This window comes from Ixodes scapularis, unplaced genomic scaffold, assembly GCF_016920785.2.
Source record: "Ixodes scapularis isolate PalLabHiFi unplaced genomic scaffold, ASM1692078v2 PGA_scaffold0__279_contigs__length_252992795, whole genome shotgun sequence".
Classification (NCBI taxonomy): Eukaryota; Metazoa; Arthropoda; class Arachnida; order Ixodida; family Ixodidae; genus Ixodes; species Ixodes scapularis.
This window is the reverse complement of record NW_024609835.1, coordinates 136,862,827-136,886,977: the sequence shown is the minus strand read 5'-3', so window position 1 is coordinate 136,886,977 and position 24,151 is coordinate 136,862,827. Positions and strand designations below refer to the sequence as shown.

At 45.8% G+C, this 24,151-nt stretch overlaps 2 protein-coding genes across 4 annotated transcripts in view; one reads left to right on the top strand and one right to left on the bottom strand.

The window, feature by feature from the left end:
- The window catches only part of LOC8036091 (E3 ubiquitin-protein ligase TTC3), a 195,433-nt gene that overhangs the window by 131,447 nt on the left and 39,835 nt on the right, over positions 1 to 24,151 (top strand). For all 3 annotated transcript variants that reach the window (XM_040499934.1, XM_040499933.1, XM_029987983.4), the window contains exons 28-32: positions 7,252 to 7,719; positions 12,624 to 12,860; positions 14,786 to 14,971; positions 15,726 to 15,838; positions 16,073 to 16,132. In XM_040499934.1, the coding sequence (XP_040355868.1) occupies positions 7,252 to 7,719; positions 12,624 to 12,860; positions 14,786 to 14,971; positions 15,726 to 15,838; positions 16,073 to 16,132 (1,064 nt within the window). The remainder of the gene's footprint in view (positions 1 to 7,251; positions 7,720 to 12,623; positions 12,861 to 14,785; positions 14,972 to 15,725; positions 15,839 to 16,072; positions 16,133 to 24,151) is intronic.
- Positions 19,585 to 21,073, bottom strand: LOC121046123 (tigger transposable element-derived protein 4). The gene has a single exon (XM_040499939.2). The coding sequence runs from the start codon at positions 20,925 to 20,927 to the stop codon at positions 19,638 to 19,640; it is 1,290 nt and encodes a 429-aa protein (XP_040355873.1). The 5' UTR covers positions 20,928 to 21,073; the 3' UTR covers positions 19,585 to 19,637.

Sequence of the window (24,151 nt, the reverse complement as noted above, 5' to 3'; positions counted from 1 at the left end):
TTTCTCGCTGTCTCGCGTTTCGCACCGGGTACCAGCCATGACGTCGTGCTGTGAAACAAAACCACGTTTTTGCGCAGCGGGAGTTACCGTAAAAACCTGCGTATAATACAAAACATGATGTGAGGACCGCGAAAAAGTTTTGTTCGCATATAATACGAAACAATAACAATATAAGGACAACGAAAATATTCTGCTTAAAGTACAACCCAGGAAGTCTTAAGAAAAACGTTTATTTGCGTCATAACTTAACCTTAAAATCACTGTCATCACGTCCATCAGACTCTTGACCCACTTCTCCTCCCGTTTACGTTGCTCTTTTACAAAGTTACGGCGAGGTGCTGTTCACATTGCTCTTTTACGAAGTCGCCAAGACTTGCCTCGACATCGGTGAAGACGCCAATCTGTGGGCTCCTAAAGCTTCTCATTCCGTTGCACGCGAACAGAACTTGCTCTTGTTGTCTCCATCCGCGGATGCTGCCTCCCTTTACGGCGAATTGTCGTGCGGCAGCACTGTTGCCGATGTCTTCCGCAACCAAAAGCACTTTTCTTTTGAAGGCGGCCGATTATTGTTTTCGTGCCGACGCCGTTGCTGAGCCTTACTGTGGACGGATGGTGGCGCCTTGGACATTGTGATTTTAATGATGATGATAGCTGTTTTGAGCGCCATATTGCTTAAAAACCGAAAATATGTCAAACAGCGTTAATCGTGCCTCATCGAAGCTGAAAATTGTTGGACCCTTGTATAATACGAGCCGCAAATTTTTCATGACAAAATTTGAGGAAAAAAACCTTGTATTATATGCAGGTTTTTACGGTACTTTGTGAGTTGAAGCACTCTCTTCTGAAAGCAACGGCCGTGGGAAAACTATATTTGGTCCCTTCCTTCCAGTCACCATGGTCGCGCGATGTCGGGTGTTACCGGCCCCACGTCGCTGCAGATACTGTGCTTTATAAAATGAATAAGTACCGCCGCATGTTCATCAACACACCTGTTCTTGTTGAAATCATACGTTATGACGAGTCCCTCTTTAACTCAAAGACTGCTGTGTCGAACTATTTATTACCTAGGTTTCTCTCGGTGGGCTTTCTTTCGAGAGGGACCCCGGTCCGTGAAAAATCCGCCGCGAAAGAAAGTTGGTGAAGAGAAGTGAGCTAAAGCAAAAAAGGCAATGTCTGCACGCTGAACCCGCACAGCTTGCTTGTTTGCCTCGAGTTCAGTCATTGCACAAAGCGCTCGAAGAAAGTTTTGACCCTGGCTCCCGGTGTCTTGCATCAATGCGCTCAGGTTCTTCTTTTTTTTGTGTGTGTGTGTGTTTTGCTTGTACCTTGTTTGCCGGCCTGGAAAGCTCTCGCCGCTGGACTGTTTTTGTCGTATAATTACATTTTGCTTACAATTTTGGAAACCAGTTGGCAACGAAGTGGAGTGGCATGGTTTCGGTTTCGATCGAACAGCTGTTGTCTACACTCGTGCGATGAAACACGCGCAACTGCAAGCCTGCCGAAGTTGCCCTCACATGCATGCGAACGTGATTGCATGACAGAGGCACCTACCGGGACGCTTGCAATCCATTGTTTAACGTTTGCTTACTTTTGACAAAAATCTAGCACGGCGGGAACCAGTAAAACGGTGGCAAGCGGTTTTTTGGAATTGCTCTGCCATACCAATAGCACTGTACACTTGTGGGATGTCTCAGCAGTAAAAAGACAAGCGGCTGAGACTGCTGAGACACAACACAACGCAAATTGCCCTTTGTTTGTACAGCACTTAAAACTAATATTTTTATTTTTCTAAGGATATCTGCTCCAGAAGCCACTTTTGCTGCTCCGAAAGACTGTATTGACTGCTCCGAAAGCCACTTTGCTGCTCCAAAATGCTGTTCTGGTTGCTCCAACGGCCACATATGCTGCTCCAAAACACTGTTTTGGCTGCTCTGAAAGGTGCTGCTAAATGGCTCAGGCCAATCACATCACTGAGGTTGGCGAGATGTCTCCCCAAAATATTGTCAGATTGAGAACTCTCAAATGGCTAAAAAAATTTCTCATTGGTTAATTATGCTCTAGTGTGGCGCCACATCTAATCGGCTTTCGAGAATGCTCTATCTGTCACCTTGACCAAAATCGGACCCCTAAGGTCATTTTTGGCGGGCTACCGATCGGCAAATTAGAAAGCTACAAAATTCAATGTCGGCAGGCCATCTTCAGCCTTGCTGTTGGCACTTCTCACTACTTTCCCTAGTCGCACATACAGTCAAACCCACTTATAACGATCCCACATATAACGACCTATTGGTTATAACGACCAGCTTTCAGAATATATAGGAATTCAAGACCCTACCCATTAAATTGGTCCAGATAAAACAACCATTTTTCAAAGCATCATACTGTTACAACAAACACTCAAAGTTCGCTTTCGGAATAAAAAAAAAAAAAAAATGCGCTAAAAAAAAAGCAAAAAAAAAAAAAAAAGCTACATCTCGGGCACGGCGCTCCGGGAAATGCTCAAGGTCACTTCCATGGTCGCGCGGCATATTCCCCTAGAAGGAAACAAAACTAAGAAAGCAAAAACGCTGATTGTGCGTGTGCGGGAAGAAGAGGAGGAGAAGGAAATTGTGGACACTCGCGCCGTGCTGCGTTCGTTCGTTTTATGTTTGCATACTCAAAATTCAATGCTCGGTATAAGGTGGCCAGCATCATCGCCATCGTGAACGTTCGTTTACATTCGCCATTTGTATCTGTATCGCGCACATTCTCTCATTTTACGGACTCGTGTCAGTCATTCTAAAATGGGGTATACAGAACGTTCAGCTTTTCCACTCTCGTGAAGAAGGAAGACCAGCGGAGCTGTACCCGGTACACTGCCACAACGCGCACGCGCCCAATTACCACTTTTTTTGTCCGACACGCCGCCAATTGTGGGTACGTCTCCGGCGTCCCAGAGTCTGTCGCACACTGCGCACGTGATACCAAACGGGCAATCCACGAAGTCCCTCTGGAACATCGCCGTCGCATCTGGGAACTGTTCAGCCGGCGTGGAGTGCAGTCGTTGCCAGGCCTCGCGCTTACGCTTGACCTCCGCGGCACGATCGTCAATTGTGGCGTTGGCCCACCTGCTGGTTACATCGCTGGTTCGGTTCTCGGTGGTGGCTTTCCAGGCAAGCGATGTGCTCTTCTTTGGCAAAGGAATCTGAAGCGCTCGACGCAGTGGAAGTCAAGGCGACAGCGGCTTTGCGGCGGTTATGGACCCATTCGCGCTGTTGCGTACGTTGCCGCTCCTTCCGCAGCCAGTCTTCTTTCCCCGAAAGGGCACACGGCAGACCCATCCCAAGTCCGAACCGAAACTGATAAGAGCGTAGGATGGTGCGCGAAACAGACGAGGACAAAGAAACGCACGTGACGAGCGCTGCGCTCGTTACATGTGCTTCTTTTTTGTCGTCGTCTGTTTTTCGCGCTGTTAGCTACGATGAATTCCTCACCAACGTGCCGCCCAACTATCCATTCTTCTATGATAGCTGTAGAGTTCCTGTATAGGCTCCCTACAGGAGCCAGAGTTGCACGTCTGTTTTCCTCGTGTTGCCGTGCCGCTATTCGCCGAGATCCGATCACGTGAGGAGCCGGATCAAGTGCCAGTGCAGGAAAGTAGACATTGCACGTGACCCGGCGTATGTTCCCCTGCTTTTGAGCGTGCCACGCGCCTCGAACGCGCGGCGCCGCTATATGCCGAGTTTAGTCACGTGAGAAGCAGACTTCGACTGCCGTGCAGGAAAGCCGGCGCTACGGGGATGAAAGCGCAACTCAGGCTCCCGTAGGGAGCCTATACAGGAACTCTAGAAAGCTGTAGAGTTCCTGTATAGGCTCCCTACGGGAGCCAGAGTTGCGCATCTGTTTTCCCCGCGCCGCCACGCCGCTATTCGCCGAGATCCATCACGTGAGGAGCAAAGCATCCAGTGGCGTGCAAGAAAGCCACCTCTACGGTCGCTCCGCCGACGTCTCTCTTGCCCCGGCGTATGTTTCCCTGCTTTCCGCCTCCTTTTCCTCCTCTCCTGTTTTCCATGCGCGGCGGCGCACGCGGCGCCGCTATTTGCCAAATTTAGTCACGTGAGGAGCAAAGCACCCATCTCGTGCGGGAAAGCCGGCTCTACGGCCACGCGCCGAGGCTGAATGCGCAACTCTGCTACCGTAGGTAGCATATACAGGAACTCTAGAAAGCTGGAAAGGTTGGCGCCATCTACCAGCGACGATGGCAACCATACTGGTTGTGTGCTTGCCGCCGTCATAGACGGCGGTAGCTGTCCAAAGGCGTTTTTGTCGACAAGTGTTTTGTACCGAACACAATCCTCGGGAACCTAACCCTTGACAGCTCCGCTGTAAAAAAAAAAAAAAAAAATTTATTAGCAGGTTTTATTTAAACGAAAGGACATCATGCTCGCGGAAAAAGATAACTGAGCAGCACTGCATGGCCTCACAATCCCAGCCACCCGATGAGCTTGCAAAGTGTTTGAAAGACGACCTTGCCAGAGGCAACGGCCGCGCACTCGTACATGCGCAGGAAGCGTGGCACTTGGAACACTTTAGACCAAAGCAAGTATTAATTATCCCTGGATAGTGAAGAACCATCATCGGACTAGTATAGGGCATTTATTTTTGTGTCTGCGTGCGGTTCATAAAATCTTTAATGAGATTTGTAGTTGATTTTGATTATTTTACCTAAGCGGTAGAATCGGCAGCAATTTACTTTTGAATATCGGAAAGCTAAATCTGCCTGCACGTTAGAATTGGGGGCGCGTTAGAATCGTGCAAACAGTTTCTTTAAATAAAGAGCTGGCAGAGTAAAACTACAAGTACCAGCTTTATTATCCTTATCTATAATGTGTTTTAAAAGTAAGTCCAGGTATAACGAACTACTGATAAAACTACCACTTTTCGCGGAACTATCGCGTTCGTTATAAGTGGGTTTGACTGTACATGCCGTAAAATATGGGGCAGTGCCCACCCCACTTTAAAGTCCGACCTTCAGAATTGTCTTCTACTGGGGAAAAAACCGGTTCCCAGTTTCCTTCTCTTCATTCCCTCTCGCCAACTTTTCCCCTCCTCTCCACACAGGAGCGGTTCTCTTAACTTGTATTCCCGGTAGAGAGAAGGAGGGTCTCTCTCTTTCTCAAATGGAACGGAGGAATTGCGGGAGTTTCCTTCTCTCTGCTTGATGGTCGGCCTTTAACTGAAAACTGGGTTAATCTAGACATGGGCTCTTGTCCAGTCGAATTGGGCGGTTAGCATATAATATGCAGAATTCCAAAGTTTGGGAAATGTTAATAGTAGGCACTTGAACCAAATGGGCACTTCCTCAGTGTTTTACGGTAAGCAATTCTTTGTTAGGGCTGTCTGCGGTGGTGGCAAAATGCAGAAGCAAGCAGACAGTTCAGTCGACGACGGAGCTTAAGAAGTGCAAGCGGGGACGTATTTGAGATGCTTAAGCCTAAGCTTGCTCCGGTTTTTCTCTCCAGGGCCGCCTGGCGTCATCAGCCAAGCCATCTTGCCCGGCGACGAGCCGACTTCTTGAGTGCAGGCTTGTCTGAAGTCCGAATGAAATAACACCAGTTTTATTATGATTTAAATCGGTCCTCTCCCATGAAAATAATTCTCAAAATAAGATTTTACTCTTTGTGTGTTATTTGATGGTTTTTATGTGCACTTGATTTGTTTTTAAATCAGAGTCATTGAGGGGAAAAAAGAAGAAAGATTTATAACAGGTTTACCACGAACAACTCTTCCCTGTAAATTGGAGCGTTGAGCTTCTCTTTCCACATTTCACTTAGTTTCTCAGTTACATAATGTCCCACTGCGAGCAAGTAAAAATGTGAAAGAAAGAAACCAAAGCAAGAAAACTAATGTCCTATTGCAAGGAAATGAGAACTTGAAAGAAAAAAAAGTAAATACAGCGGCCAACCGATTTTTCGGACTTTGCGGGGAGTGAAAACATGTCCGAATAATAAAGCAGTCCAAAAAATCTGCAGTTAAAATACCTGCTTTATTACTATAAACGGGCTTAAAAAAAGTGAAAGCCGTTTACAACTCCCTGTAACACCAAATTAGAGCGCAGCTCTTGAGGAGGAGGAGGGAAGGGTAACGGGGGGGGGGGTGGGGGGGGGGGGTGAAGTGACCTGGGGGGTCACGTGACGATGCCGATGATGTCATCAGTGATGATGACGATGCGGACTCCAATGACGTCATCAGCGATGATGACGATGACGATGCGGATGTCAGTGACGTCATCAGTGATGATGACGATGACAATGCGGATGCCAGTGAGGTCATCAGTGACGTCACTGATGACATCATCAGTGATGATGACAATGCAGACGCCGGTGACATCATCAGTGACGATGACGTCATCGGGGAGGTCACGTGACCTCGGCGGGGGGTTCAGTGACCCTGGGGGGTGGTCACGTGACCTCGGGGGGGGGGGGGGGGGGGTGTCACGTGACTTCGGGGGGGGGGGGGGGGGGTCACGTGAGATGACCTTGGGGGGTCGCGTGACCTTGGGGTGACCACCTTGGTGACGCCGACGCCGCTCAAGCCGGGAACGGGCCCCTAAGAGCTGCGCTCTAAAAATCGGCATTATTGCCTTGCTTCAGGTTACGCCTCCGTAGCATAGCATCCCCTAGCGGTAGGACTTTACAGTACTCAAGTTGCGGGCTGGTGGTGTTTCCCATTGATTGCTTGCGACGATTTCATCCTAAAAATCTAACTTTCTGATTTCAAGCTCTCCGAAACATCGGTCGTGAATATGCAGTATTTCTGTTAGGTCCAAAGTATCGAACAACTCCAAATTATTGGCCTCCAAAAATCAGTCGGTGACTGTACTGCTTTTCACTAACTAAAAAGTTAGCTGCTTTTGTTCGAGCATGGCAGGTTTAAATCTATAAAAGGGTATTAATTAAACATGGTAATTCTTTCTTCCACATTGTTTTCAGTGTTTTAACAAATTGATCAATCAGTCTGCAGTGTAAAAGCACATATGGTGTTAAGGAATAACTTTTCTAGCTACAGTGATTTGAATCAAATGAGTCTGATTTAGATCAATAATTCTGACTTGATTTATTTCCCCCCTGGTATTGATGCACTGAAATTATAGAACTTATGCACGTAGGTGCAGAAGCGCTAGCCTTCCGGTACTCGGAAAGGGTCGAATGCTGCATAGCTATACCAGATTAGCGTGCTCTTGCATAATAGATCTTTGATCTTTTTGTTCAGGATGAAGACTACAATGACGATGAGTGGGAATCTGAAGGAGAGGAGGAGGAGGAGGTTGGGGATGGCGATGGCGATGGCGGTGGCTGGCGCTCTACCCCAGCACAACCAACGGTGCCAGCACATCCGACGGTGCCAGCACATCCGACGGTGCCATCACATCCGACGGTGTCATCACATCTGACGGTGCCATCACATCTGACGGTGCCATCACATCCGACGGTGCCATCACATCCGACGGTGCCAGCTCAACCGACGGTGCCGGCTCAACCGACGGTGCCAGCTCAACCGACGGTGCCAGCTCAACCGACGGTGCCAGCTTCTGCTGTCACAGTACAACCCCTCGCTCCCAACCTCCATCCCCACGCACAAGACTTCGGGGTACAGAACCTGCTGGCGACGGGCCTTTCGGGAAGCGGTGACAGCAGGGCCGAACCTCGGCTGGACCAGACGGTGGCAGCATTGCCCCAGGCAAGGCGATTGTAGCACAATGGCCTCGCTGTCATTCAGAATGCATAGGAATTCGGTAAAATTGGCACTGGTTAGTTGGGCTCGCCTAGTGACGAGCCGGAAGCCTTCGTAACTCTATTGCGGAAAAACCTCATACATTTACGTCCCGTTAATTCAAATTTTTTTATAGTTTATATTTAATTTAATTTACACTTTTTCTTCATTGCCCCCCTCAAAATTCGTGTTAATGAGTGTCTACTGTATGGTCAAATGCCTCTGTAGCGAACTCCTCTACTACGAAAAATGCTGTTTAATGCATAGAACCGAGTTTCGACCCATTTCCTACGTGTTCGATGTGTTCCCGCATTTTCATTCTGGTGCGATCGGTTGCCTGTAAACACTCGAGGCAAAACATCACACTGGTGTTACAGTCTAAGCTCATTATATAAGACCTGGTTACAACAGACATTTGGATATAACATACCGATTTGTGAAGTTCGGTTGGTTTTCCTCTATGCGCCATTGACTCAACTTCATATCTGCATAGAACATACTCCTTTTACAACAAACCAAAATCTTGGTCAAAATCAAGGTCTGTTATAATGAGCTTAGACTGTATCTACCGAGCAACCCTGGAACACACTTTCAGTCTTCAACTAACTAGACCAAAGGTTTTGCAGAATTCGCAAGATCAAACGGTATCTATGGGAAATGGTTGCTTAAGGGCACAGTCTGTAGTTTGAAGATACTCGGTCAATTCTGATCCTATTTGGATGAAATTCCTATGCCTAGTGTAACTCTCACTGCTGAAAACAAATCTAAGGGTTTTATTTGCCTACCTCTAATACTTTGAAAGAAAATCTTAGATTTATGGCATATTCTTTTGCCCAACTTTTCTATAATAGCCCTAGAAATAAATATGGCAGAAAATATGTCTATACTTTGTAAAAGCAGTAGGGAGTGCAACAAAACCATACTTTTAATTTTAGCAATCTCCAACAAAAAGTTATGACACAATAAATTTTTTTCACTGACAGAAAAATGTTATTATACGCATTACAAATTAAAAAAAATTATGATACAGATTCCTCTAAAGTTTGAGTCTTGTTGCACTCTCCGATTTCTGAGCTATCAAACCCAAAAAGAATTATTCCTATCCACATTCTAGATCCCAAGATACCGTGGGCAAAACTTTGTGTTGTGATGAAAAAATGAATACTGTGAAAACAAGGGAAAATGTTTTAAACAATACACACAGTTTATTTACAGCAAAATATACATGAAGGATGTATAGGACAATGCCTAGAAACCACCAGGAATATAATCCTGGTCATTCTTTTGCCCACGCTTTCTTTTCATGGCTTGTGTGAAGGTTTGTGCACGGGCATGTTTCCTGTTAGAAGCAGTCAGTCGCTGGTGGTCCTTCTCACTTGACCTCTGAGCACTTGCTGTGCCTTGGTGTAGATGGAGCTCTTTCAGGATTGCACTGGTGGCACGCTGTTTGCCGCAGTTGAATCTGAGCACAGCTTGTGCAACTGCACATTCCACGCTGAACAAGGAGGCATGCTGCTCCTTTGAAGAAAGCGACCATATTACTGAGTGGAGGCTTTCATTGGCATTCTGAGTTTTTGCACGTTACCTTTTCAAGAGCTTCTGGTCAGAGAGGCGTGTATAGACAGGCAGCAGGGCATCACTGACATAGCTTGGCAGGTTATAATGATGCTTTGGCGGGGTTTCATTTCTGGCAACAGCAGCATTTTGCTTGCACCACGAGGTTTCCCCTGTGGGGCAAAGTGCATGGTTGGGCTTCGCATCAGTCGATGTGATATGATAATACGATGCCATTACCGCTTTTTGCATTTTTTCAATGTCGCCCTCATGCGACTTCAACGCCCATCCATAGTACATTGTGAGCTTAGTTATGAGATCAGCAGTCAGTTTCCCTTTGCCACCGAGAGGTGTCTTCCCTTCACCCTTCTGCTTCTGCACAAGGTTACGAAGTGCAGTGCCCATTCTCTTATATACATAATTGACACAATCCTCTTTTTCTACTTCCACAAAGCCATACACTTTGGCATCCTGAAGTGCATTGTATGACCGACTGTCGCCATCACACAACATTGTTGTGTAACGTAGTCCATGCTTTGCAAGCGAACGCTCGAAGAGGATAGTTGCAGCTTCAACTTCCATTTGCCCTGGCTTGCTTGAGCTGTTCCTCTGGCAGATGTGAGTGTCCTTCCACTCTTGGTATGCAGGATCACTTTCCTTTGGTCCAATCTCGCAGCCCAGGCAGAAATTGGACAGGACAACAAAGTCAAGCACATAGCCGGAGAACAGTTCAATAACGCTTCCAACACCTATGTGCGACGAGTGACCCCGGGTCATCCAAGTTCCATCGTACGAAACAGCGATGTTTCCAGGGTTTCCGAAGTTCAGGTCTCCGTAGAGCGTCTTTACTGCTCCCGCGCACTCGCTCATTGCAGTTCCAGCTGCCTTCTGGGCCGCCGGATTGATCTTCTCCTTTAGACATTTTTGGAACGTCTTCTTGTGCAGACCTCTTTTAGAAATGTTCATCGCAGAGAAAAGGTCATTCAGCACCGTTTGTCCGTTTCCGGTACTCACAAGAGCAAGCGATGCGAGAATGTTGATCTCGAAGGGGTTGCATGTCGCGTTTCCCTTCCCCCTCGGAGAACTCCACTCCGATTTTAGTTCACCGCACTCAGTACAGCTTAGAACCAGCTTGACTGCAACCCCATACTCGCGGTCTCCTTTTGAGATGCTTACAGTACCGCCGCAAACATTGCACTTCACGCACTCAAGAAGCGCATTCAGAGCCGTTAGGCTTACAACTGTGAAGGCGGTGCCGACCTCCGGCACATCTGCGTTTTCGTCGAGCAGAGAAGACTTCCGATGTGTGGCCGACACGGACGAGAGCTTTTGTCGTGCTTCGGTGGCGTGATGCTCTATTTCCACCAGCTCGGCTTCAGAGATCAGAATCGTGTCGACGCGCGTCGTTCCGCTTTCGGTCACGGAGGACGGACGAGCGGCCACACTCTCGGGAGCGACGCAGCTTGGCGCGGTGCAGTTTGGCGCGCTGGCAGAGCCGGACGCCGACGGCTTTGAAGTTCCGGACGACACTTCATCAACTACGGGTCGTCTTTTTCGCCGTTTTCCAAACTTGTGCGCAGTTCTAAACTTCCGATGACCGCCAGCCATGGTCGCGCAACGTATCCAAGATGGCGAACGCGTCTAGCAGCCGAAATCGCGTAGCCTCCAATGAGAACGCACCATTTCCCACATGTGACAAGAAAGCTCCAATGGCGAAGCAGTATTCGAGTTTCCTTTCTCTTCTAATATGTTCATTGTTGCCAGACTTAGGGCACAGATTCCGCTCAAAACGGATAGCTGAAGAAAGCAGCTTTCAAATGATACCAAAATGGCGGCATTCCACAACCTGCTCCCCGCACAGCATTCGGCCGAAAATATCGTTTTTTTCCGGGTTCTTCACGCGCGAGCAGTCCGATATGTGACTTTGAAATTATGTAACTAAATAAATATGAACTTTCCTGGTGTAATAATTGGTTGAAATGTAGCTTGGGACTTAATAATCAAGAAAAAAAATGTTTGAAAAAATCATTTTTTTTACGATTTTTTTTTCCAAAGACCCGGGTGCCCCCTTAAAACAATGTCGGAAATGTTTGACACACGGCCCAAAGGAATGATGCATAAAATATGCGCAGATTAGAAATGCTAGTAAGTAAGTAAGTAAGTCAGGTGAAGCAAGTCCCTTTTAGATCAGGGTGGGTACTCTGAAACCGTGCCTCTGGTTCCATAATAAAATTTAAAAAAATCGTTCAGCCTTTCCACTTGTGAAGAAGGAAGACCAGCGGAGCTGTACTTTATACACTGTGTGCTTCTTCTTCATCGTCGTCTGTTTTTCGAGCTGTTTCCTACGATCAGTTTTCAACGCGCCCAACTATCCATTCTTCCATGATAGCTGGAAAGGTTGCCGCCATCTATGAGTGACGGCTGTAACCAGACTGGTTGTGTGCTTGCCGCTGTTGCTTATAGATGGCAATAGCTGTCCAGGCAGGTTTGTGTCGACATACCGGACACAATTTTGGGGAACTTGGCCCTTAATAGCTCCGCTGTAATAAAATGCTCTGGGGCTACCCGATAGGTGGCGACAGTGTGTTTTCCCGTCGTAAGTGGTCACAAGCGGTTGCAAAGCGGTCGATCACAATCAAACGCTGACATTCGTTGCCGGACATGTACGGCAGCGATTGCACATTTTCAAATTGCCCGCCTAAAAGCGCAACCGCATGCACCGCTGGAGGTGTTGCTATTTGTTATGTCTTTGGCAAGCCATAAGCGTTATATTTGCGGGTTTTTAGATTGATCGGGGCTATCTATAGTTCTGAAACTAAACGCTCTACCCATAAGGCGGTCCCTTAGTGCATCGGCCGTTCCAGCAGTAGTGGCAGTTGGAGCACCGGCTCTTCTGATTCTGACTTTTAATGCCTCTCAAAATCGAATTCGGAGGACGAGAGCTTACCATCTAATGGTGAAGCTCCGCAAGGTACCGCCGGATGGTTGCGGAAGCGGACGCGCCAAAGTGGAACCGAGTGGAAGAAAGGTGGCAACTTTTCGCCTTCGATATTTTAATTTGTTGCTTGTAAACCCTAACAGCTTGCAAGCACTGTGCGTGCTCCCGCTAGATAAGGAAAAAAATCTGCGCATTGGCCCTTTCTTCATACCGTTTCATAAGAAATAGAACGCCCGACCACCATGGTTTCATTCCAGTGGTCGAGTTGGGAATAAAAGCTGGACAGTCAAAGGGTCAAGCGGGAGTGGGGTGATTTTTAGTGATGATGTGTCAGGGGGCTTCCCGTTAAGCTCCACTGCGTGGCACCTCCTTGATACAGGAGGGGGGCACAGCGGCAGTTGTCCCGAGTGATAAGGGTGCTGGCCGGGAGCTGGTGGTGCGGCAGCTGCTGGCAGGACTGGCGCCCAGGCAGCTCGCGGAATGCCTGGTGGATGCGGTGCAGGGCTTCAAGGGACCCCTCACTCCCAAGATGCTGGGCAAGGTCAACAAGAAGTTGGAGTTCTGCAGGCTCTCCAACAAGTCCACCATGCGAGACTACTTTGTCCAGGTCAACCTGGTGAGTGTGGACGCCTCTTCTGCTCCACGGTGCAGGGACGTTTTTGGTATTGACAGGATTTTATATACACGCGCGAATGTTCGGGACATTTGGATATTGATGTGACAAGCTGTCAGTTTTATCGAGCCTCCAAACTGAAGGGTTTGACTTCAATCTTAATGTTTTTCAATACTGTAGCATACTAAGCAAACACACTAAAAATCTGAAAGTTAGTCGTCAGATTATTTTTTATGAATTATTTTGCAAGGGGGGTGGCAGGATTTAGGCAACCTGACACAGACTAAGCATCCAAGCCTCTTCAAGGTACTGTCGGGACCCATTATAACTAGGGTTCCGCGTTTTCGGTTTTTATTTTTTCAAAATTCGGCATATTTTTTTCGGTGTTTATTTTAAAATTCAATTTTCAGTTTTTTTCGGCGTATATTTATGCCCACAAAAATGTACCGTCTTTATTCGGTGAGTGTGAAAGCAACACCGTCGGACACCGGATCAGAGGATCCTTTTTGCTCTGATATTTGGGATCACTCAAAGAATAACGTCGCAGATCGATTGAAAAAGAAATGGGTGCTTTTAACAAATGTGTGCAACTGTAAAAGAAACAAGAAAAAAAAAAACACAAAAGAAACAGAAGTGCAGACAGATCAGACTGAAGCCTATGCCTAGAAAACGTGGAACTTCACCTTCTGTACATCAGGATTACGTGATCTTATTATAGTAAACACTCGTGTACTTTCCCAGGTTCTCGTTGATCCGCACTCTTTCTTTCCTGTTCATAAGACCCTGGCCTTCGAGAATAACACTGGATACTGGCAGGCTGAGGAGGTAAAGCGCTGCCTAAGCCAAAATCGGCCAATCAACCAAATCTGACCGCCAAAAGAGGCACGGTTTGAAGCACAACATATTTTGTGTACTCATTAAACTTTGGCTGCAGAGCTTGCCTCAAGTCAGTCTCCCTTAGAACGAATTTGAAAACACGCTCGTACACGGCGAAGTCATGGGGCATTTCGGACTTCACATTCCTATCGATGATGCGCACATTAAATAATAACGTTGTGATGGCATCCGGGTGTCCCATTCATTCGGACACGTTTCGATAGACACTGTCGTTCCACTTTTTCGGCACGGCTCTGCGGTACAATGCCCTTTTTCTGTTAACATCGAATTTTAGAAAATAGATTCGACATACTTTTATCGGTTTAAACTGAACACGCCGAACCTACAAACTGACCTTTTTTCAGTTAAAACCGAATTTCCGAAAATGGATTCGGCATACTTTTTATCAGTTTAAACCGAAAACTCCAAACCCTAGTTGTAACAAGGTCGGTTATAACGAAATAGCGGCTACAGCGAAGCGATCACGATTCCCCATTCCCTTTTGCACTTTGTTATAACTGACAGGTTATAACGAAATAGCGGATATAGGGAAGTGATTTCCGATTCCTGTTGACTTCGTTATAAGTGGTCTCGACAGACAAATGATACTCAACCCTGCGAGAATTTTGGAGTAAAGTGGACTATTTTGCTTCATCAAGCTCACCTCCCTCATGGCATGGACGTGTGGTGGAGAAGTTGCTCCTGCAGCAGTTAGAAGAGTGATGGCCGTTTCAAAGCTTGCATGATCCTAGCCATAAAGTACTGCCTAAACGTTCATGGACGGAGAGCACCTCATGGCTGTGCACATAATCTGTTGAAAATATTTTTTTCCATTGGCAAATGGGCCTTACATGTTTTAGGGCTTTCTGGGATGCATTACTTTGATAGCTTATTGTAATAACCAGTAATTTTGTAATTGATGCCGCACCTTTTTTTTTTCTGGCTATTTATGTAAGAATATAACTGAATCAGGTGCATAGTTAGTCTGAACACGGTAAAATCGCAGCTTAAAGAATGGGCCTGGCATGAAGCGTTAGTGTCTTGATATGCAGATACAAGCTGCCTCCGATGAGCACAATGTGGACCTGAAGATGTGCCAGGACCTGAAGCTCGAGAATGAGCGCCTTGCAGAGAAGCTGGCCACTGCCTTGGACCAGAATGTGCAACTACAGAAAAAGCACACTCTTGAGACCAGTCAGGGCAAAGAGAAACTGGAGGAAGTGAGCAAGGAGCTTCAGGTAGGCCGGCTCTGCCACTGCCCGCTTTTCTTGCTCGAAGCTGGAGGCGACTGGCAGTCATAACCGTTTTTACTCGCATAATGAACGCACCCCCCACAACGGGTACCAATATTTGGACCTTTTTTTTCATCGCGTAATCAAAGCACCTCCAATTTTTGGCTTCGCAGGTGTCGAATAGCATCCAATTTAGCTAGCGACCAAGCCAATTTTCTTTTGCCGCCGAGCGGTCAGGCCAAGTCAAGTTAAGCCAAGGCGCTCTCGTAATGGCCGCAAGTGCGTAGTTACGGTAGTTTCAGAAGTGATCATTTGTGAAACCGAACGGTGCGCACTCTTGACGAAGCTTGGGTTGAGGAATTGCCCAGCCCCGGATATTCTTTGCCTATCAGATGCATTGATGTCAACAAACATGCTGTCGTCTGTGGTCTGCATTAGGACAGTGAAATCGTGAAAGTGGTTATGCCTAATTTCACATACTCCGGGTAATTGTGTTTATTTAATCCATAACAGAAGGGCGCAGCGAGGTGCAGTGTGTAATTTTTCGGAAAAAAAGTGTGTTCATTATGCGAGTAAATACAATATTTGCACCTTACCCTGCACGCCCTGGGGGACGTTGCAGCTCGGAGTTAAAGAAGTACCGAGTTATTAGCTTCGACTTTACTGGTGTAGCCATTCGATGTCACCCGTTTGTTGCCTGTCTTGTTTTTGTTGGATTACTTTCTTTGAGTGTCTCACTCCGTAAGTTTTTGTCGTCCAGGCTACCAAACAAATGCTGAAGAAAACAAGACTTGAGAGTGAGGCTGAGTTGAAGAAGCACCAGCAAGAGAAAATTAAGCTGAAGGAAGAACTCAAGCTGCTCAAGTCAAGCAGGTGCCGGTTTTATTTTTTTCGTTTTAATCTGAAAATTGTAAGTTAAGCCCTCCGGAGCTTTCTAGGAAAACAACATTTAGCCACTTAGAAGGCTACTGCAGATGGGAAGACCATGGCAAGAGAGAGAAACCATCCGTCTCTTTACCCATGCTGAGTGCCACAACTTCAGAAAAGTTTAAAGCTTGTTAGCCATTACCTTAAACATCTGTTACGTGACCAACTTTTTCTCTTTAGGGATGAATCTGACCTGAAGGGTACCTTGGAGAAGACCTTCACTGAAATGGCAAAGTTGAGGTAACATACCATTTTATGAAGGCTCACTGATTTAAGGATAGGTGATCTTTCGTTTTCTGTAGAGGTGTGGAAATATTAAATTTTTGAATACAAATACAGATATTAGAAAAAAAAAATAGCTTTGAATATTGAATATGTGTGTACCATTAAGAAATAACAAAAGTAAATATGCAAATAGCTTCTGTATAACCTTCAACCCGAAAATTATGTTAACAAATTCAAGTAAATGAAACTACCTGACTAAACAGCATACAATAAACTCACTTGAGTGAATGTCGGTTTAATGAATATTTCAAAATAGAGAACTTTTAAAAAATCCGCTGCGGTTTTTCTATTCATTCTATGTAAAAATAATTCAGTTAAGGGGGACGCTACACAGAAAAAAAAAAATTCCTGCAAAAAACATTGATTTTGAAAAATTACATATATACATCCACCAACATCTGGGCCCGTTTGCTCGAACTACTAACCGCGGCTAAAGTTAGCCGCAGTACCTAGGAGAGGGATTTTGAGATCAGGTGACTGGGCTCAGTAGGGATGCGGGGAAACATGGCGGTGCCCCAGTGAGTGAGCGCCGCTCGCTTTGGAACTAATATGTCGTTGTAGCTGCAATATTGGGCGCGTTAGTCAGCAACGAATGGTGCAGGAGGCTTTCGCTTTGCTTTACCTCACTTCAACCGCAAAGCATGGGCAATGACATCGCCGCATTTTTTAGATAGTGTTTCGATTCTGGGCACTCCTAAGCCTAAATGAACGCGATAATTGTCGGCATAGCAACGTCTTTGGAAAGCGGATTGTTGATAGCAAACACAAGCAGACGGCGTCCCAACAGACCTTTTTTTCTAAATTATCCAAGCACCGAGGTGCATGCTAGGACTGTAGTTGCACGCGTCGCACGTGCTGCCGTCTGCAGTAGTAACCGTTCTAAAGCAAAAAGTATAAAAAACAAATTTTGCCTTGCACGCGCGTTCGTTAAAGCCTTATTCTGATTTTTTACTTCAAATCTTTTATAAGAGGAAGGCCAGCGCGCGTGAACCGTAGAATCACACTTCCAGCGCTCTCCTCGCGATGCTTGGATAATTTAGAAAAAAGTTTGTTGGGATGCCGTCTGCTTTTGTGTGCTATCAACAATCCGCTTTCCAAAGACGTTGTCATGCCGACAATTATCGCGTTCATTTAGGCTTAGGAGAGCCAAGAATCGAAACACTATCTAAAAATTGCGACGATGTCATTGCCCATGCTTTGCGGTTTAAGTGAGGCAAGGCAAAGCGAAAGCCTCCTGCACCATTCGTTGCTGACTAACGCACCCAATATTGCAGCTACAACAACATATTAGTTCCAAAGCGAGCGGCGCTCACTCACTGGGGCACCGCCATGTTTCCCCGCATCCCTACCGAGCCCAGTCACCTGATCTCAAAATCCCTCTCCTAGGTACTGCGGCTAACTTTAGCCGCGGTTAGTGGTTCGAGCAAACGGGCCCTGGAGAGTATTCCCAAAAATTTTAATTAGTTTACACTGCATAGTTAATTTTTATCAATTATTTTCTGTCCACCAAAGCTAAAGAAAAGGTAGGGTTTGGAGCACTTTGAACATGTTTTTTCTCCATTGCACTTTTCGGCATAAATTCCATTTTAGTCAATCTATCGTTTGATAATGGCAAAACAGGGAAGTCTCTTTCTTCCCTTTTCCTGACTGAAATTTAATAAAGAATGCGGCTATGTAATTTTTTTGTCACTTTAAGGATGCCTTTTATAAAAGTGTTGACATCTTGTCGAAGACACAGAATACCAAAAAGTTGACCAATTTTGCAGAAGAGAAAATTTATAGAAATAAACGACTTTAGAAAAAGCGTTCCATAGCCGCACCCCTTAGGCATTCTGCTACATATCTAGAAAATAAAAATCTTGAATATTGTGACAGTTTTCTGATGACAGATTAACTAAACAATGTAGGTTTGTTGCTGATAGAAGCTACTCTAATTTCCTTCCCATTAAATTTTGTTATACACCCTCTAGCATGGCCACCAGCCTACCCTGTAAATTTAATTAATTTTTAGACAAGGGTTCATAAGTTGACTGCCCTAGTATGTGTGTCCCCTTAAACGAAAAACAAATTTTGGAATAGCGAATATTTCAGTTCAGCGAACTTGATTGGTGGACCCAGCTTTATTTTTGCAATCATTTCAATGAAGTTTTGTGCTCTGCAGTGCTGGCGTAGTTAGTGCCCGCCGCCGCTGCTGAGGCAGCGGCGTCGTATCATTGCTGGCGTTTACAGTGCCGCCGAGGCAAAGCAGCGGTGTGGTAGTCGAAAATGAACCACGTGGGGTGTCTGTTTTTCTTTGTCATCGGTTCCGTTCGACCATCTTGGTTTTGGGTAACAACGTGAGGACACGAGTTTGTGCGCCCACTTTCGTAATACGTATAACGAAACGGAAGTGATTGTCTCTATGATACAAGCTCAAAACCCTTCAGCGTCTGGACAACGGTCAAAGGCAAGTGGCCGTTGCGAAGGACTATTGGATTTCACCGTCGGCGTTGTCAACGTTAGTGAAGCAAAAGTTGAAGCTTGAAGGAGAAACTGTGTTTAATCCCAACGGGATATGACTGCATGGGATATTTCAAGCCAGTGGACGATGCAAATGAAAATTACAAATTTTTTTTCAAAATCTGAGAGGCAGCAATGTAATTGTTATGCACTTTGTATATATCGATGAATACATGACTACCATAAATTGCATTTCATACTTTTGACTCTGTGTATGCTGTGCCCTATGCTGTTCGCTATTCTAGTGAGCATAGTATTCAGTTTACTGGATTTTCAGTCAAAGGGATGATGAACCGAAATTTTGATTCCACAAAACACGCGGTAAAAGCGTGCAACGGGATGCTACAAACACCAAAACATCACTCATACAGCGATATCTCGAACAGATGAGCAAATTTTTCAAGAAAAGGAGGCGCATTTGACAGAGATGATGTCGTCATGTTTCTCCGAGAAGGAGAGTGAATGGCCTCGCGTCTTCTCCGCCTCGCGGCCTTGAGGGAGCGAAGCGAAGAGAGGAGGAAACTCGGCATATTGACGTCGCGCACCTCGTCGGCCTGGTTCAATCTCGACCCCTTTTTCCAAAAACACGGCCATCCATTCGAAATATCGCCTTACGAGTAGTGGTGTAGGGATTGTAGCGTCCCGCCTACATTTCCTGCATTGTCTTTTCTAAAATCCAAATTTCGGTTCACCATCCCTTTAAGTGAACAATTTCCTTGGGTCCCTTGAAGTTTGCTCAAGTGAGAGTTTACTGTTTACTTCCAGAAGGAAGTAAAGCGTAGCTTTGCTTGGAATCTGCTCAATGAGTCTCTAGTGGAGATACAGTGGACTCCTCTTAAACGGAACTCGAAGGGACAGAAAAATTTGTTCCGTTTATCAGAAGTTTCATTAAAGCAAAGCACATAAAATGAGTGAAATATGACTTTATTTCACAAGCATGATGTCCAGCTAATGTAGCTGACTAGAAAAAAGAGGTAATGGTAGTTTGTTTTGCATTTTGTAATCGCTTTTTGACGAAGTAGGTGTGCATGCCTTGGAGGTTGCGCAGAAATTCCGCACAGCCTTCAGATTCAAAGTAGCGCTGCAAGAGAGCAACAGCCTCCCTCGCTGTGCAGTCTGGCACTGCAGCAGGACCGGGGTCATTGCATTCCACGTCATCTTCACTGGAGCTTGAGGCCTCCTCACCTTGAACTTCAGCTACCAGCTCTTCAATGCTCTCTTCACGACACGTGGTGACGTTTGCATCTAACGTTTCATAATCTTGTCGTGTGAAAGAAGTGGAAGATACCAGCTGACCGAAAAGGATGTCAGCATCAGCCGCATCAGCATCAGCAGTATCCCCTTCCTCCTCTGGAATGACTTCTTGCCTTGCGAAGCCAGCGTGGTGAAAGCATCTTTGCACGGTTGAGACTTTAACTTGCTCCCAGGCATAGGTCAGCATGTGAAGTGCCGAAAGCAAGTTCACACTATAATCTTTCCCACTGTCTGCACAAAGAAGCATTCGGTGGAGTAGCTGGCGGCGGTAGTAGACTTTCAGGTTCTGAATAACGCCTTGGTCCATTGGCTGGATTACTGCAGTTGCGTTCGGTGGCATGAACTCAAGGATGATCGACTTAAGCCCATCCACTTCACCATGGGCGGGGCAGTTGTCTACAATAAAGACGACTTTCCTGCCCTCACGGGTAAATCTCGCATCCTGTTCTCGCAGCCAGGTTTCGAAAATCGTTTGCGTCATCCACGCTTTTCTGTTTGCATAATAAGTGACGGGCAGCTCCCGGATGCCTTTACTACACACAGAGGAGTGGCGCCCACTGGATACGTTGTCCTGCTGCTTCTTTTGTCCTCGTAGTTTTCCACGCTCTGCTTTTCTTTGCTGCTTTCTTCGACTTTGCAGTACCACACCCTTGAAACAACGAGGGTTTTGCGCTTTTCCCACTACCACCAGCCTCAACTTATCACTGCCGTCCATATTGGCACCAACCAGCACTGTGATGCGCTCTTTACTCCGCTTACCCCCAGTACAAGTTTCCCCTTTGAAGGTGAGAGTCTTGGTCGGGAGCGCCTTGTAGAACAGTCCCAGCTCGTCGGCGTTGTACACATCTCGTGCTTCAAAGGTTTGCAGAATTTCCTGCAACCGCCCCTGCTGCCAGTTGCTACAAAGGTTTCTGTTGACTGCTGCACCTTCCCCAGAAATAGTCTTAAAGACTAGGCCGTGGCGCTTTTTAAAACGGCTGAGCCAACCGTCGCTCATTTTGAAGTTATCTATTCCCAACTGAGACGCAATCTCTCCAGCCTTTTCTTCGAGGATGGGGCCGCTGATCGGGAAATTAGCACTTCGCGCGCGCTTAAACCAGAGAAAAAGGACGTTCTCTATTTCCTCAAAAGGCGTCTTTCGCATCCTCCTTTGGTCGGTGGCAAAGCTTCCGCGCTTTACAGCGTCTTGAATCTTTTCTTTGTCCTTTGATATCCTTGAGAGTGTAGACTTCGGGATATCGAACTTCCTTGCGATCTCCGTCTTCGAGAGGTCACCACGATCCAGCTCTTGAAGGATCTTCATTTTCGTAGCAAGCGAGATCGCTTGGTGCGGCCGCTTTTTTACCGCTTCCATCACAACACGGCAAGCGGACGCTGGTTTGCGTACTCGATGGCAAACGTGACGCGCAACAGACGAGGCGCTAACCCTAATGGCGGTAGAAAGACTGGATTGGATTGCCTTAATATAATGGCTTGGATGGATGGATGAATGGCTGTACCGTACCCTTTGTAACGAGCGGCACCTCGCGTCACCTAGCCTAACATTTCGTCAACTTTTTTTTTTTTTTATAATAATATTTGTATAAATTTTGTTCTAACACAACCCCTTTCCCTTTAAAGTGTCCTCAGTCTTGGCTATTGCGTACTCCATGGTTGTGAGACTGCTGTAGCTATTTCCGATGTCCGCGGTCGCCTTGGGTAGTTTCGGTTTCGGTCCCGTTTAACCGAAGTAAGCAAAAAGGGGGGTTCCGATTACCCGAAGAATTTATCATTAAATACATAGGAAACCAACCGAAACAACCTTTAGAGTTCCGTTTATCCGAATTTTCCGTTTAAGCGAGTTTCGTTTAATGGGAGTCCACTGTATGTTGATAACCATATATTTTTGTAATGGAATGCATACTCGAATACCTGTTGCCAGTTAGTGCGAAAAAAAAAAGTTACAAAAATATGCATTTTTCAAGGGGGAAAAAAAAAAAATTGTGAATACTCTTTTTTTTTTTTTATTTACGAAAATTTTTAAATTTACAATTTTTCGTAATAAAGGAACATGAAAATGCAAAATCTAAGATCATAGTAACCGGCTCTATGGAATGTTGGCATATAAGCTGCAAGTATTAAAGGGCTACTCCACCGATTTTTTCATTGTCTCCGATTTGCTTGAAATTTTGCTAAACTAACCAACAAACATCGCGAAAATAGTATCCCAAATATTAGGTCAAACTATTTTTTTTTCGCGAAGTTATTGAATTTACAGTTTTGGTCCTCACCGTGTTTTTCAAGCTCGAAGTCTTTACTGGCAACAATGAAAAAGTGACGTCAGTGGAAGGCAGGGGTTCACTCTTTGGGCTGTAGATTTTGTTTTAAACTGATTCGAAGCAGTTTCATAGTGTCAAATGAATGCTTGGGAAGCTCCCTGCAGTCCCCGCGCTCCAGCACGGAACAAATGATTGGCATATTCTATTTTTTGGCTGCTTGCTCGACTGGCAAGCCTGCCTGCCACTGACGTCACGGCACTGAAAAGCGCGCGTATATTTGAATGTTGCTTTTTGCATCATTTTCATTTGCCGATTTCACAATAACTATTATGAATTTCGCGATTCTAAATAGCATACCGGAGGGAGTAAAGGCCGGGGAGTCAGAAAATATAGTTAGTTGAGGTAGCTCAAAAAATCGGTGGAGTACCCCTTTAAGTCTATAGATTCATACTGAAACGATAGTTTTATTACAGTGAAATTTATGCCAAAAAGTTCAACGGAGGAAAACACATTCAAAGTGCTTGAACCTCCACCTTTTCTTTAGCACCGATGCGCTTAAAAGTAAAGGAAACTTTGTAAGGGTACTCTAGATCAGGGGTGGCCAAGCTGCGGCTCGCGAGCCGCATGCAGCTCTTCGCGTATTAAAGTGCTGCTCGCGGCTCCTTCCCCTACTACCCCCCCCCCCCTCCCCTGCCTCCCTCCCGCCGGTCACACAAGCACTTCCCCAAAAAGAGAAATGGAACACGTTTGAAATCGACAGACAGGTTGCGGTTTGGTTGCCTTGTGCTACTGCTACCTTACGTACAGTTGGACTGCTTTGGACTCTGATAGATTGAAAGTAGTTCGAGCTTTGCTTACTGCTCTGGACCAAAGTTTGCCCGCCCCGCCCCCCCTTGCGGCTTTTGGAAGTTTCGTAGTTTTGTTTGAGGCTCTTACGCCGGGCCAGCCTGGCCACCCCTGCTCTAGGTGTTGGTGGATGTAAATATGGCATTTTTCAAAATCAACTTTTTTTGCAGAAAACTTTTTCTGAGTAGTGTCCTACCTTAAGAGTATACAAAACGGCAAATATCTATGCAACCTGTAATGTTGTCGCACAAACAACTGGTAGTAACCTTTTTAAGAAAATAATTAAAATTGCCCTTGACAAGCCAGCAAGTTAGATATCAGCTGCTAAAGCAATTATTGCAAATTATCATGCAAGAAAATTAATTGTTCCAGATTTTCAGTACACAAGCGCTCCCTTTTTGGTGGGACAACTGCTCCTGCAACAGAAAATACCCTTGCTCCTGCAGCATTAAGTGTAAGGTTGCTAGAAAAGTGGCTTGCTATGCAGGCATAGCAAAAAGAAAACCAAAACTGCTCCATTGTCGTGAGCTAATAAATATGTTTGCGCAATACTAACGCACACTTCTTTTTGGCAAAATCGGTATCAATACATGCATGTTACAACTAAAACCAAAAACAGAAAAAAAGAAAAAAAAAACGTTCAGCCTTTCCACTCTCGTGAAGAAGGAAGGCCAGCTGTACTCTGTACACTGTGTGCTTCTTTGTTGTCTATGTTTTTCGCCCTGTTTCCTACGATGAATTCTCACCAACGTGCCCAAGTATCCATTCTTCTATTATAGCTGGAACCTGGAAAGGTTGGCACCATCTATGAGCGACGGCGGAAACCATACTGGTTGTGTGCTTGGCACCGTCGCTTATAGATGGCGGTAGCTGTCCAGGTAGGTTTGTGTCGACATACCGGACACGATCCTGGGGAACCTAGCCCTTAACAGCTCCGCTGTAAAAAAAAAGTCGGTACTCGGTATAAGGTGGCTAGCCCCATTGCAATCGTGACCGTTCATTTACCTTCATCATTTTGGTGTTCGTATCGCATATGAGGAGGGTTTATTTAAAGGAGTTGTGCAACGATCAGGAGTGTGACATCTGTGCCAATTGCACCATTTTGATACAAACCCAA